The sequence below is a fragment of the Corvus cornix genome, chromosome 6 (assembly GCF_000738735.6).
Source record: "Corvus cornix cornix isolate S_Up_H32 chromosome 6, ASM73873v5, whole genome shotgun sequence".
Taxonomy (NCBI): domain Eukaryota; kingdom Metazoa; phylum Chordata; class Aves; order Passeriformes; family Corvidae; genus Corvus; species Corvus cornix.
This window is the reverse complement of record NC_046336.1, coordinates 7424083-7440219: the sequence shown is the minus strand read 5'-3', so window position 1 is coordinate 7440219 and position 16137 is coordinate 7424083. Positions and strand designations below refer to the sequence as shown.

The window sequence follows — 16137 nt, the reverse complement described above, 5'->3', positions numbered from 1 at the left end:
CTTATTAGACCTTTCCAAATAGCAGCTAAGAATTTAATAAGATAAAAGATTTCTGTTTAAAATAAAACTTAGTTACCTGATTCGCTGATTATGACACTAATCCCTCTGGTTTTTTGTGGGCTTTTTATCCCAGTACATTTTTCTAAAGTGCAGTGAAAGAGGCAATGAATTGCCATTGCTGTATGTTTGTAAAGACTTTGAACTTACGTGAAATTCATTCTCGTATGCTCTTTCTTGAAATGGAAAAAGGCATATAAATAGCAAGCGCTGGGGTATTTTGAAGCTCATTGCACTCTGATTATGTATAACAAAATGCAAGTTTTTAGTAAAGACTTTACAGTAAATGCCTTTTTGTTTTATCACAATGGACAAGTAATCTGAGACACCAACGTATTCAATATAACAATGACAGTGAGGCAGTGGATGACTGCTATATACAGATGACAGAGGAATGAATCAGGCAGCTGCTCTGAAAGTTCAAAATAATTATCCTGACTGAAAATAGGTCTGGTGGTAGCCCCCAACTTTGATGTAAAACAAGGAGGATTTCATTTGGTCATAAATGAATATGATTTATAGCATTTGATAATGGTACTTGGTTTCAAAAGCAGCATTTGTACTGATAGAGAGGAATATGAATAGTTCTGTTCTCAACAAACTCTTGCTGGAAATAGAGACCAATCACTAGAAAGAGTAGGAGAGAGACAAACTGCCTGTGCAATGAAGAGGTGAGACTATGAATTTTAGAATCAGCATGAATAGACAGATCCTTAAATAGAAAGTGTGGGAAGACTGTGATGAGTCTGAAGTTGCAATCATGATGGAGGTTCTTACAACTTGAAGTGATTTCAAGAAGTAAAAATAGAACAGCACTAGATTTTTGAGGGGTTTATTCACAAAATAGAAGTTATTAGTTATCAGAAAAAAAAATGTGAAAAAACACCACTTTAGTCATTGATTGAGTAAAGATCACGTGATCCTCACCTAATGTTTTTATAAAATTGGATAATTATGTTTTAGCTGAAAATGAGACTGTGGGTGGGTGGGTCTAGTTCCATGCTCTCTTTGTGCATCTGGCTGACATACATTGCAGCACTCTTGGCTTAGAACTTTTGCTAAACTTAAACTTTTGGAGCTAAATTGAATAGACATTTCTCAGAAATTCTGCATATGTATGAAACTGTTTTGCCATTTTGTTCAGTTTTAAAAATGTGTGTTAAGAAACTATGTGAGAGGAACCATTGGAGAATGGCCAGTGACCAAAATTGGAAAAGCCATGAACATGTCAAGTTAAAAATGTTCTTGCTCCCTTTTTGGGAACCCAAGTTCATTCTTCCCTCTTGCTGAGAGATGCAGTGAATTGGGATGCTCTCTTGGAATGATTTGTTCAAAGGTAAAAGATAGCTCAGAAGTAAAGTGGTTCTCTAGAATTTACTCCAGCCTGATTCTTAAATTACTTAATAAACCCTCTTTATTGAAATATGCTGTATAGGCAGGGGGTGCAGGAAAGTGGAAGAATGAAGGTTGCTGTCACAATCATTTTTTATTTGCTTCTTTATTAGAGCACAATTGCACAGTTTTTAATAATATTTCTATATAGCAGTTCCCAAGGAACTTTCACTCCACAATGCACTGAATGAATTTGTAGGGAACGAATCAGTGATAATGTAATGGAAAGTTGAATATATGTTCCTTTCCTGTTTTGTTGTAAAAATGGGAAGAATGGCAATGAACGATGGAAGGAGCTGCCAAATAGTGATGTTCATATGTAGTGTTATATAATTCAAAATGTTATGAAAGATCAAACTCCAGGTATTTCAAATTGGCTGCTCGTTTTTAATAGATGGTTTTGTCCTTGGTCTCTTTGTTTCATTTCCTGTCCTATAAAATGGCACTCATAATGCCTTCTCATCTTCAGTAATGTTGTAACAAATTCATTAACTTTTGTGAAGAACTTAGAAAATTATAGTGATGAATACTATAGATTGCCGTATTAGAAATTAATTTCTTCTTTAGAAAAGGGCTTGTGTAGCATGTAGTAAATGAGGCATGGGCCCAACACTGAGTACTGAACATGGAACAAAGTGTTGAATAGCTGCCCATTAGGGGAGCACTCACCCAAAAATAATTTACAGGCACCCTTGATTGTAGTGGTTCATTTTGCAGTCTTAGTACTCCTCTGTAACATACCTTTTCATATATAAATTTATCACTAATTTATACTAAACATATTCAATTTAATTACCTTTTTTTAAAAGTAATTGCCAATGTAATTACACGTTCTCTCAGAGTTGTAGTGGCACTCTAGAAATACTGAAGAACTTCTGTCTGGCCTTTGTTCTTTTGGGAATATTCTGTCATTTTAAAAATCTGAATTTTCTTCCAATGAAAAAGTTTCAGCATGGGAATTGGTCTGTTCCTTTTTGGATATGAGTACAGAACTTTCATAGTAAACCATATTATCCATATCAGAAGTCATTGACATTCATTAATGAAACAGAGTGGCTTCTTGAAAATTAACAGCACTACTAGGGTTAAAGGATTGCTTTGAAATTTATTTTCCTCATTTAATTAAACATCTTTCTTCACCTAATTATTGTCGTGTTCTCACATGTGCTCATTACTGGCATATTGAATTGATTTTAATGACTCCTTTTGACTGTGAAAGCAGTCAAGGGTTTTGAAACAAATCAAAATAGAGATGTGAAAAAACTCAATAACCATAAGTCTTTGCAATATTTGACCACTGACAATGTCAGGATGGTATTGTGGTCCTATCTCCCAACATTCTTTTTCTACTTTAATCAATGATTTCTAAGACAAAATTAAACAAAATGCCTGGAAACAGGTATTAGACTGTTCTGGGGTGGCTCCTGGCTCAAAAATACCCAGCTTGTGGATTTCAAATAGCGTGTATTGGGGAATTAAGATCGGAGCTGTGGGCTCTGAGTTTGTGGAGAGGTTTCCATGTCCTCACAAACTTTTCCCATGGAACTTTAGACATGAAAGTCCCGGGGGTTTATAGATTATAGGCTAGAATGTGGCTCTTTGAATTCTGTCTGACTGCTGCTTGAGTCGCCTGTATCTTAGATTTGTTGTGTCTGTGTCTTGGTAAACAGAAACATGAAAAGTCTCATTTATTTTTGTAAAGGGTAAAAGTACTTATGGTGGCTTCATAAAGGTTTAAAGTAGAAACAAACTCGCATGGAGTAGAATCTTAGGCTTCTTGAAATTCCTGATTGTAAATATACACAACAGTATATATCAACAGGATATACTGAATGTACTTTAAATAGCTGTTTCTACATTTAGCTATTATATATTTGGCTACTTATACCTTTAGCTATTCAGAACAGGTCATAGTCTTAGAACTGACTTTTAGTTGAAATTTTGTACTTATTTTGAGGCTAAGCTTTCCAGTTTGAATGGCATTATGAATTGGGAAATATGGTGAGAGGCACTGGGTAACTGCTTAGTTTATGTGCACTTACGATGCGTTGGCATATATTATGTTTTAGGGTTATGTTCAGGAAGAGGTTTGGCAGTAGGAAGGAAAGATGTTCTGCCTGCTTCAGTCTGCAGAAGGTGGAGCCTTCTGGAGTAGAGGGAGGTGATGTTTTCTTGAGAGCTGCTGAATACATGTGGGGGAAGAGTCTCCTAAGTTACAGAATGAAACAGATGGAGAGAGTGAGGAGGGATAGTGAGACAGCAGCAGGATGCAATGGGTAGAGTCTTCTTTACGATCCCTTTTAATTTCTACTCTTACCTTGAATTTCCTCTAAAATTAGTTCTACTAAATTATATTCTAATAAAATCTAACTTTAGAGATTTCCAGAGACTTGGAATCTTCACCTTAAGAATAGCTCCAGACAAATCTTCCTTGAAGTTTTGCAAACCTTTCTCCAGCCTATGAAATTCCTTCAGCAAACTTCTGCAGTCCTCAGAAAGAAGGAATGTTTGCTCAGTGTCAGTTCTTTCATTTGCATTTGTTCTGTTGAATCACATAACTGCACTTAGGCACTGCTGTCTGCTACATTCAATTCATGCACACCTTAGGTACCTTCCCTGAATTAGAACTCTCTGAAGAGGTAAGTGTTTCTGCTTTACAGCACCCAGGCCACGGCCAAGGTAGAGATTTAATGATTTATCCTGTGGCAGGTTTCTGTGGAATTAAAGACCATAATTTTAGTTTGTTAGTGCTAAGAAATGTGCTGCTTCTGAGCAATTTAGAGAAGATCCTCACTTCTTAGTTTGTAGGCCTGGCTCAGTGTAATTCAGAGGTCTTTTGGCAACTCTGAAGAATCCCAAGATGAGTTCATGTGTTGGCTCTCAGAGTTGCTCGTGAATAACACAAGCTGTGCTGTTCAAGGCTTTTGAGTGCTACGGAGGAAATAATGTGTGGGATTTCATACTGAAGTTTGCTGCTGTTAATGAAGTATCAAATTGATTAACCATTAAATAATAGAGTAATTAATAACACAACAAAATACTTTGGGATATCTTGCGGACAAAAGGCTCTACACATAACTAACTTATCGTTTTTCACAATTTACTGTCACAACTGTATTGTATGTAAAAATGCAATAAGAAAAAGTGGAATTAGTTTTCTGGTTTGTTACAGATGGTAAATTTATGAGGAACTGTGTAGTTTAACTTTTTTTTATAAGGTTAAGGACTTTTCCTGCATTCTTTGAAAAATCAGTTCATACTTTGTTGGCTTTTATCAAGTAAAACATGAATTTCAAAAATCAAGAGCAAGCAAATAAACAACAAGAGCAACAGCAACAAACCCCAGGAAAAAAAAAAGAAGTAATATTGTTTTAAAAGTAAATGACTTTGAATTGTTTTAAACTTGTATGCAGAAGAGCTGTTCATTCATTACTGGGAGACATGAGTCGCATGTGTATTCCCAATGTTATTTTGTGATGGGATATTAACTATATATTACTGCTCTGAGAGCAGTAATCTCAGAGAGGACACAATCTGGGCTTAGAGGAAGACTGTGATGTGTTTAAGTGGAGATTTTCTATAACTTATGAGCAAATCAATGGAATCTTGTCCAACTGCTTCTTGCATCTTGTAGCCCTTGCTGTAGCCAGAATTTCTGAAGGAGTGCTTTCCTGGTGCTGGTCCACCACACCTTTACAATAAATCTGTTTACAAAGATTCATGCCGAAGCAGTCCTCTATTTTGAGGGACTCCAAGTTGACCAGATCAGGAGATTGAGCATATCTATACATTATTCCTAACCTTTTTGCCTTTCTACTCATGGTTATTAAAGAGTTATTAATCTATTTCATAGGGGTCAATCTTTACTTGCCATCTTTTCTTGGCCTGCCACTTTTAAATATGTTCTGGTGCAATGGTAATCGTATTGTTAAACATGGAGATAGGGCATAATAGAGTCAATGAGACTTATTAATTAGATTTGCATAACTATAGAAGTGTAGAGTAGTATTAATAAAAAAATGGGGCATTTAAATTTCATACTTATTCATCTTTTGCCTTCATAAACATGCAGAAACCTGGTCAAAACTTGTTAGCTAAGACATCTAGATCAGCTTCTTCTTATTTGAACAATGAAACTGTGGTGGCTAATTTTAGAGAAAGTGAACTTTTCACCTTCGAAGGTCAGCGTAGTTCCATTCATGTATCTCCTTTGTGGGTTCCTTCACACTCAGGATATTCTGTGATTCTGGAGCCTTTATTTTCCACTCTTCCTTCAACACTAAAAAAAAAAAAAAAAAAAAAAAAAAAATCGAAAAAACCCCAACCAAACCAAAACAATTTTCTTTAACTATTAAGACAATATAGTGGGCTTTTTTCTCTTTCTATGTCAGCCTTCCCATGGGATACAACAGAGTGTATTTTTTCAGATGATGTGTTGCAGAAAAGGTGATTGTCAGCAGTAAGCAAACTATTGAATCCAACAAAAGGCTGACAAAGCTTTTTCTCTGCCTTGACTTAATCTTTCACTCTCTGTATTTACTGATTTTGTTTTTATGATCACATATTTTTTATTTGTAACACACTTTGTGTGGTGTTGGTGACTAGCAGAATGTCAGCAGCACAGGGATCAGAATAATGCTTTACAATGGTTCACTAGGTTGTAGCATCAAAGATGACTTGCCATATTTTAACATGCATAAAATAATAATCAGAATCGTGTACTCTTATAAGTCACCTCCTTATTTCCTGTGACAGAGGGGAAAAAGTAGAAGCTTTTCATCCCTGCAGAACTGTAATGGTAAAAGATTCAGAAGATTTATTCTGTTGGATCTGAAGATATCTGCCCATGTGACAGAGCATTCAAAATGCACCCACCACACCCACCTCTGGTTCAAAACTGTCGGTTGCACAGGGATTATTTATCTGCTATCGCAATTTGCATCTCTGGGGGCTCTGCTGATTCTTAACTCTCTGACTGCACTGAACATTTCCTGCTGGCATTCTACATGGCTCTCTCTATGAATTGCAGCAGCAGTAGTTTCTGTGACTGTTTTTCTTTTCTTACATTTTGGAGGTCCTGGAAACCTGCTTCATCCTGACGAGTCTGTTTTACCCCTTCCCCTGCAGAAAAGTTCCTTTGCAGTCATTCCTCTATGACCCAAGTAAGGGTTAATCTCATTCCTCTGGCTTTGGCAACACAACAAGATAGCTCAAGAGATGTCTTCTGACTTGTCCCAATCAATTTCTGCTCCTTCCAGGAAGGGCTGAGCATGGTTTGTATCATCTGAAGGCGGCTGTTTCTCCCTTCTGCACCTCTGCCAGCCCAGCAGATTGTTAGTGAGCAGTGACAGGAGCATGTGTGGGAGCTGCCTGGAAGGCTCTCTTCCATTCACAAGGTGGAAGAAAAATGTGCAGAACAAAAGCCAATAGGGAGTCAAATATCATTTTTTTTGAGCAATACTAAACAACCCCTTGTTTCTCTTGTATGAAAAATTTCTATCACTTGCCACTTAACAAAATCTCTTAAAATTCTGTCAGTTTACAAAGGAAACACTTCATGGTCGCATGATTTCTTTTCAAAGTTCAGTTGTGCCATTTAGTTATTAGCAGTCTTATTTACTACAATATCATGCCTTCATAGTATGTAATTTTAGTGTAGATGCAACTTTTTCCAGATCTTTTAAACCTAGTAATTGAATAATTATTTCAGAGTGAAATTCGGAAACTGATAATGCTTTGACAACACTGAATACTGTATTTTGGAATAATTACTGCACAAAGAATGGCTATTTCAAGTTATGTCTAACCACTGACTCCATGATAGAATCTATTTCTCAGTTATTTTTTCCTAATTTTATCTTTTTGGTTCATTTAATTTTATTTTTTAATTGTTTCAAGACACTATCATGCAAATAGTTCAACAGTGAAATGCATGTGAGTAATTCTGACTTGTAGATTTCTCCATGACTTTTAAAATAAATGAGAGTGGTAAATTTTTAGTTACTTGCATAACAGAATTAATATGTATGCACTTTATTTTATTATTTTTATTTCTGGTTTTGCCCACAGACAGCCTTTTGATTGATTACCAGTTTACCTTCAGCTTATTACAAGAGGATGATCGCCATCACACTGCCATAAACTTTATAGCAAATCCAGAACAGGTAAATAGTTAAATTTTAGAGAGTCAGAATTAAGATTTCCATTGTATTTGACATTGCTTAAAGGTTTTCAAAGTGTCCACAAGGTTTTAAAGATAGTTCACATTTTTTGAGAGCTGTAAAATTAGTCCAGTGCCTTCATTGAGAACACTGTCTAAATCGTAGATGTACTTCAGCTTAATCAATACTCTGAAAAATTATCAGTTGGTTTATTTTATTGTTGCTCCCACAAGTTTTAGCATCTTCCCGAGATGAACCCCTCTGCTGAGAAAACATTTTTAGGTGAGGAAAGTAATTTCTGGTTTGTGATTAGAATGTAGGCATTTGCCATGTATTTTTTTCTTTAAGACAATTATTTTGTTATACTTAGGACAATCTAAAAGGATAACTGATGTAGTTATGTGTTAAATTGTACCCTGTTCTTACCAGAGCAAAAGAAAGAATTGCCTTTGGCAGGGAATCATTACCATTTCTATTTATGTTTAAAATGAAAACTGGAAGATGATTAAAAGGCTGTATTCAGTTACATGCAATAGAGTTACATGCAATACATTCTGATATGTTTTGAAATGTTTTGTTAACTTTGCTCTATTTTTTTTCTTTTACTAGTCAAATAAAAATTTGGATATCTCAATTAATGCATCAAACAACTTTAACCTCAATATTACATGGTCTGTTGGTTCTACAGGTGAGAGTGAATGTTGGTATGATTAATTTTTCCCCAAACGATTTCATGATCCCTTAAGTTATTTTAACCTGATTGTCTCTTTGTTGCTAATTTTGATAATAAAACTTCGCAAAATGTGTTCTTTTGCCATTATCATTATGCCATTATTGATTGTATTATTTAAACCTCAGATGATAATTTACAATCTGAATAAAGCTTCATTAATATGTTGACTTTCTCTCCAATTCAATTAAAATTACTTTGGTAGGAAAAGCTTGTAGCCTATTTAAATTTTTAAAATGACAGTGTTATGAAATGCTGTGATTTTAATTAAGATAAATTGCTTCCTTAACTACTGCAGAGACTGAGATTTTATTTCTTTGTTTCAGTGTTCAAGCTAAAAATTTAATTATTAACCTTAACATTGATATCAAACAATAAAGTTCTTCTGTGTATGCTGATAAAAGGAACAGCTTATCTATTTTTTCTCCAACTTTGAACCCCATTACCCTTCTTTGTTTTAATTTAGACAGTCTTCCTGAATTGGTTCTATTGACTTTCTGAAAGCACATCCAAGGAGAGGCATGATGCTTAATATGAAATAATTTTAAAACAAATCTTTCTAAAGAAGGTTCAGAGTTTCTCTTAAACTCATGAATTTCTTCATCAATGCATTTCTGAAGTACTTTAACATATCACAGTTGGTAAACTCTGTTTATTCCTGTAACTTAGCTCAGTCACACATTTATTTGCAAAAACTGTTGAATGTTTATTACTCATTACATTATTAATGCTTTCATGAACAATTAAAACTCTACAGGGAAAATGTAAGATGTAGAAAAATTCCCTTTCAGGTTTTATTGATCTATGAGTTTTTATTGAAATGAAACATAAATGATGGAGGAAAGCATATTATCTGTTTAGCTGACCATAATAACTACCTTGTAAAATTCAAGTTACTTCTGTCACTTTTATGATTTGTATGTAATTTTTTGAAACCAAAGTAAAAATTTCTGTGAATTCTCTGTATGTATATTAAATATACCTAATGTGCCATGTAAGCTATATTAAGGGGTTGTTTTAGATTGAAGACACCAAAAGCAGTTAAGAAATTAAGTTTCCTACGCAAATTTACTTTGGCATCTTTAATGAGGATAAATATTTTTGCAAATATGTATATCTACACCTGAGCTTTTTAAAATTCTTTTTAGCTGGAACAATATCTGGAGAAGAGATTCCTGTTGTTTCCAAAGCTAATATTAAGGAATACCGAGACAGCTTTTCCTGTGAAAAATTTAACTTTCGAAGCAACCCAAACATCACTTTCTATGTCTATGTCAGCAATTTCTCCTGGCCGATCAAAATACAGGTCAGTGACTAAAGCTTTGTGCTTTTAGAGATGTTTTTATTTTAGCTTTACATTGGATTCCATGATTTCACTCATACAGAAATATACAAATAGCATTATTTGCATGCTGTATTTTCTGTGTATAGTAATTATATTGTGATGCCAATCCCAGTATGATTTTAGGGCCAGGCTGGATGGGGCTTTGAGCAGCATGGCCTGGTGGGAGGTGTTGCTGCCCATGACAGGAGAGTTGAAATGAGGTGGTCGTTAAGGTCCCTTCCAGCCCAAACCATCCCATGATTCTGTGCTTTTGTTTTCAGTAGTGAATCAGATTTCAGGCTGTCAATTTTAAAATCTTAATTTAAATTGTTGAACTTATGTGTTTATTTGTAATATAACTTTTGCATTTAGATGTCAATGTAGAAAAGGATATACAAATGTGTACCTGGATATTTGAATGTAGTCCTTTATTAATGATTAGCTTTGGGAGCCTCTGGTTTTTTTAAATGTTGAGTGACTCTATCAGATTGTAATATCACAGACTTCAGTTAAGACTAAGTGTATTTTATTAGAATGTATGTTCTTCCTTGACTTAATTGGAATCAATTTCATTCAGTATTTTCTGGAGTACTGAGATGCTGTGCAGTAGCAGAGTCAAAAAAATCAATGCAATCATGATTCCTCCCTGGCCTGTGAAGCTCCAGCAGTATTTATACTTACAATTACTATGGCTGCGTTTGTGAACACTGTGTCCCCTGCATCAATGAAGGAGATTGTTATGTGGATGAACAGCTTTTGAATATAACTCCCTTACAGAACTAATTCTTAAAAATTAAATTGTTACAATGGTAATAAAATTTCATAATTGCAGATGATTTACTCCAGAAACAAGTACAAGCTCAAAATACTTTGCAGTTAACCATACAAGTATCCTACAAAATTTCCATTTTTGTGGGGAAAAAGCCTTCCATATTTTTCTAAAATACAGGACCTAATTTTATACATATATATAAATATACATAAATATATATAAAATAAAAATCTAAAAATCTGAATGAATAAATAAATAAATAAATAAATATATATTTGTATATATGTGATAAAGTGTCCTGGATTAAAGCAGTTATCCTCTGAGTAAACTGTCAGAGAAATGTTTTTGTTGTGTTAAGTAAAGCTTGAGTTGTCTTCCTCATCCATGAACAGTGACTGTAAATATGTGTTAACAGTGTCCAAGGAGGAATTTATGCAGCTTACTAACATTTATGAATGTACTAGTTTATTAAAACATCCAAACAAACCCTGAAGACTTAACTGCTTGCTTTTACTCTTCATATTAGGGGTGTTTTTTACACTCTCTCCCACTTCCTAAGGGCAGAACAACTTCAGCTGCCAAGTAGGCTTCTTAAACAAATCCATGGAGCAATTTCAACTGTAGATGCATTACACTCTCCTCTCACCTTTACGACTGGAAGGTGGCTGTATCATCATTGTAAGACAAACATTATTAAGGTGATGCATTCCTGAGACGTGCAGTTGTGTGTCAGATGTTGGCAGATCTCAGCTCCTTCTTGTGCTGTTTCCACTGCAGCTTAACACCCTGATGGAGGGAATCCCTGATCATTGGTTACATCCTTCCTTTATTTTTTTCAAAAATCAGAATTTGCGTTGTCTGCCACTGTTACACAGATTTCTTATTTTGTATTTCTCTTTGAGGTGCATTGAAATTCATCAGTCCAGACAGTTCTGCTTCAGAGGTGGTGGTGCTTTACTATTGCATTCCTTTCCTGTCCTGCTAATTTTTCATAAAAAATCTTATTCCATCTAGAAATTAAGTTACTCAATTTTATGTACCAAGAAAGGAAAGCTAAGGTCCAATATGGGAAACTGGTTTAGGATTTTAATTTTGTCCTCTGTATTTGCCTTCCTAAATGAACAAGATTATTATTTAGCTCTCAGCATTTTTCATGCTGTAATTTGTCCTTTTCCAAGAAAATATGTGAAGTTCACGTTACCCCTATATGTTTCTTATGTTTGGCACTCCAGCAGTAGATAACGTCTTCAAATGATAAATGGAGCAGGGAGCTTTTCAGAGAAAACAAAATCTGTTTTATATGTTAACTTTATGTTTCTGCATCTAATCGAAATTTTAAAAGTATATGAAGCCTCCTATGAATTTCCAGAGGCTGAAGTTTCCAAGGCCAGTACTGAATCGGCTCACAGTTCTAATAGGTATGATCTTCTTCATCTAGAGCATACCAGATTTCACCTTCATAGTAGGCAAAAGTGGTTGATATTTGTCTATTTGCACTGAAGTCCTTTTCACTAAAATGGCCACACTGCACTGGTGATACCATGCTGGGAAAAGCCTAGTGATATTTTGTGTTAACTCAGTACTGAAGGCTGTATTTAATTCGGTTACACCTAAGGAAATTGTGATTTCCTTGAGAGGTAGTCCGTTCATTTAATAAGTATGGTAGCAACGTGAAACTTGGCACATGCCTTTTACGCAATGCTTTTGTAGAGGACTAAGTAAATGCACATCAAGCATTTTTCAAGTACAATCTGAGTACCAGTCTGCTGTATTTCCATTATTCATCACAACTTGTCGAGAATACAAAATATAAAACATGAGTTCCTAAGGAGGCAGAACTAGTGACCTTATTTCCTTTTTAACTGGTATTTGAAGTTGTGTTTTTGATCTTATTATCAATGGTGTTATTGATATGCATTTCACCACTCTGCTCTTGTGCTTCCTGTTATGCTGGCACTGGAGCTGAGATTTCTGCGATCTTTCATTGGGAGGATTTGGGAGCTGGAGTTACTGCTCTTTTCTTTTTCTATAGGGAAAGAAGCAGCCCTCCTCATTATACAAGACATTTAGTTTCATTTTCTGTTAAAGTCACCTGTATTATCTCTGGTTTTGCATTCATTTATCTCCAAGATTCTCATGACTGTAAGGAAAAACTGTCCATCCCAGCAGGTGATTGCTTATTGGGATCAATGGCTCACAGCTGCTTCCTCAGGCAGTTTTATTATGCATGTTACCTATTCAGCAAGCTTGGATTTTTTTCCAAAGTGTTAATAAATCCCTGGTGACTCTAACACAAAATATCTTCTCTTCAAATATGATTTTTTTTGGCTTTGAGTAAAGGATGTGTGGTGATCGGTGTCAATAAAAACAGTTCTTAAAGATGTACTGGTCTGTGATACTGCACCAGCAACTAGGCATTTTATTGTTGTCACTGGTGATCCTAATCACCTCAGAATACAAGTTCTTCAGCACTGGGTACTTGCCAAACATAGAAACTATGTAGGAAATTCTCAGTTTCAGCTGTACTGCTGCTCTCTTTAGAAATGTACTGCAGGTTCCCATCAGCCAACACCCTTCTGTCCATGGGCACACAGCTGGGTGATCTCCACAGCCCTCAGGGGAAAACCCTGCATTTCAATTTTCTGATACTAAAGGCATTTTATTTAGCTATCAAGTCTCTTCTTCCTTGAGGAAAGGAGAATCAGAAATGTGACATAGTTGCATAAGGGGTCATTAGAAAGGTGGTGATGTAGGACATCTTCATCTTAGAGCTGTTTCCACAAATCTTGGTCTATTGACCTGGCTGTAACATGGGCAGGTGTCAGTTTTTTCTTAGAAGTCTGTGATAGTTATACACTGGCACAAAAAGGTTGGATATTTCCCTGCTGAATTACTGCAACAGCTGATACCACAGTTTTCCTCCATTTCCTGTAATTCAGAGTTGCTGAAGAGTAAGGATGGGTAAGGACCTTTAAGCTTAACTGGCCAAACTTTCGTAAGCAACAGTAGTTTATGCATCTTTTCAGAGGAAATCTGTATAAATTATCTTTGTTAGCAGATGCTAACAGAAGTATCCAAGTAACAGGACATGATTTATCATCCAGACTTAGGTTTGACTGTCTTTGGCAGTCCCAACCCTTTAGGTGTATTGTGTCATATATCGGTTAAACAGGATTCCATGAGAAAATGCTCTTGCCTTAAAATAGGCTAGATTAGGATAGAACAGAATATGTGATAAAGCTCCATAGCTTGTTTCTGCTCATTTTTATTTTATTTTGAGAGTAGATGTAATTCAGACTCCACTGGTAATGGAATTTGAAGGCTGTAACATTTATTGAAAAGCAGTAACTCAAACTGTAGCCAGCACCTCAAATAGTGGTCAATGGTCCCTGAAGCAGTAAGCAGTCATAAAGCTTGGGCTTCTGACAGCTATGCAAATATTAATAACAGCAGTCACAACATGTTCTTCAGTCTCAGGAAACTAATTTTATGGCAAGGGATTTTTGTCATTTAAGCTGGTAACAGATGTATTTTCTTTTTTTCCATCATTTGCTCCCATATTCTGGAAAGCAGTGACTACGTAGGAAAAAGCAAATACCCTTAAAACACTGTCCTGGCTATTCAGCTGATTGCTGTCCCTAAGGACAACAATAATATTCCTGCTTCAGGATCAGCTGCTTTCCTGCACCTATATCTCTTTATAACTGTCAAAGTTGTAAGTCTGATCTCAGCTTGTGCCTGAGCAGCAAAATTTTCTACCAATTTAAAAGCTGAATCTGGAGATAATAATAACTGTTCTACTAGTTATTTCCTTTCTTCCCTAAAGTGTAAATGAAAGATTCACAAGTGTCTGAGTTTTAATTGGGAGGGTCAATTTAAATTGTAAGGTTCAGCCACAGCAGCAAAGCACTGTCTGGCAAAATTAGGTTTGTGTTTAATGGAAAAAAAAATCTTGTTATACATTTTTGAACATAGCATAGTTAAACTAACATGTTTCCACAGCATAAAACAATTATTGCTGCAGTGAAGTTAGACAGGGTGTTGGTGTACATGTAGAATGCCCTGATGTGTTCAAAAAGAGGAATTTAACATTCTTAAGCAAGCCTACTTCGAATTCTGTTTTTTTCTGCTCTGTGGTTTCTGACAAAAACTGTTTTGGCACCCTTAGTTTGTATACCAGAACAGAATAATGAATTATGGTGGGGATTTACATTTTATTTGTATGTAGCACAACAAATAATCAAAACTACTTTGTGTATAAATCTTCAAGAGATTTTTTTTTAAGCTGAAACTAGTGTTCTTTCAGTTTACTGGCTCCTGTTTCAGAATTGATTTCCTTTCCCCTGTTAATAGCCAGTGTGTAGCAACTGAAGGAGGACTGTAATGTAAATCAAGAAGCATATCTAGCCTTGTAATAAAATTTACTGTGTAGTATAATTTATTTCAGCTTTTTTGTTTTGGTTTTGGACTTCATTTGAATTTTTAACATGCATGAGTGACTTATATGTTGTAAAAACTCCAAGAAGTAAAACTTGTCAGTCACTGCCATTAGAAGTTACAACAGTATCACAAGCCTAATTACTAAATTAACAAATAAAGATTAGATCTTTCAGACAGGTTTTTAAGACCTGTCTGAATTTTGCTAAGGTCATGATTGTGGACCCTTTGCTTGGAAAATGTGTATTTATCCACATGTAGCTGTGTTTGTACAGAACCTCCTCCCACCAGTGATTGCATGCCTAAATTTAATCCCTATGATTTATGGCGAACAATTCAATTTCTAAGTGCCTTAATGGTTTTCATAGAGGCTGCTGAGTAACTGCATATAGCAATATATGGAGACACTATAATTCCTGAAACAATAAACAGCTATTGATGATGAAGTGGATGCATTAACTTCCAAAACGACTTCGATGTTTTCTTACAGTAAATGTAAAATTCCTCTTTAAAAAAGGTTTGAAAGTAGTATACCAAGAACAAGAACCTGGGAAATCCACTGAACTATCATTTAGTGACAATTCTGCAAGGAGCAGGAAATTCTGTCAGAACAGAAAGAAAACCAGGAGTAGAAGGCAACCTGCAGTACAGGGTGGATTAGAGATGACTGAGGCATAGGCTAAAATGGACATATATGTGTAGTTTCAGTTTTCAATAGGGATGATGATATTGATCATTATGAAAGTCAGGATTGATAATAATCATTAACAGAGAAATCATTTCAGTTGGAAAAGGCCTCTTAAGATCATTTGGTCCAACCTTTAACCTAACACTGCCAAGTCCAACACTAAAACATGTCCCCAGGTGCCACATCTACATATCTAAATGCCTCTAGGGGTGCTGACTCCACCATTGCCCTGGGCAGCCTGTTCCAATACTTGCCAACTCTTTCTGTGAAGACATTTTTCCTAATATGCAATCTAAACATCCCCATTTTCAACTTGAGACCGTATTCTCTCATTCTCCACTTTGCTGTGAAAATTATCCTCAACAAAGCTGCATGCAAAAGTTCAGTGTGCTCTAGTTATGCATCAGGTCATATCAATCCTGGACTCTGAAGGAAGAGAAATTGCAGTGCCAAAAGCAGGAGGGTGGGAACATGAGACTGAAGAAGTGCAAATACAGTTCCTATCTGAATGTAAGGAAGAAGTGATTTAAATAACAAGAGACTTAGTAATCTACAGTGCTTTGGAAGAGATTTTGA

At 35.5% G+C, this 16137-nt stretch overlaps 1 protein-coding gene across 4 annotated transcripts in view; it reads left to right on the top strand.

Annotated features, from left to right (window-relative positions):
* Nucleotides 1-16137, top strand: part of ATRNL1 (attractin like 1) — a 440327-nt gene that overhangs the window by 174872 nt on the left and 249318 nt on the right. For all 4 annotated transcript variants that reach the window (XR_005602196.1, XM_039554022.1, XM_010412925.4 and 1 more), the window contains exons 22-24: nt 7519-7613; nt 8220-8298; nt 9489-9646. Coding sequence is in view for 3 of the 4 variants with exons in the window: in XM_039554022.1 (XP_039409956.1) it covers nt 7519-7613; nt 8220-8298; nt 9489-9646 (332 nt within the window). In the remaining variant the exon portion in view is untranslated. The remainder of the gene's footprint in view (nt 1-7518; nt 7614-8219; nt 8299-9488; nt 9647-16137) is intronic.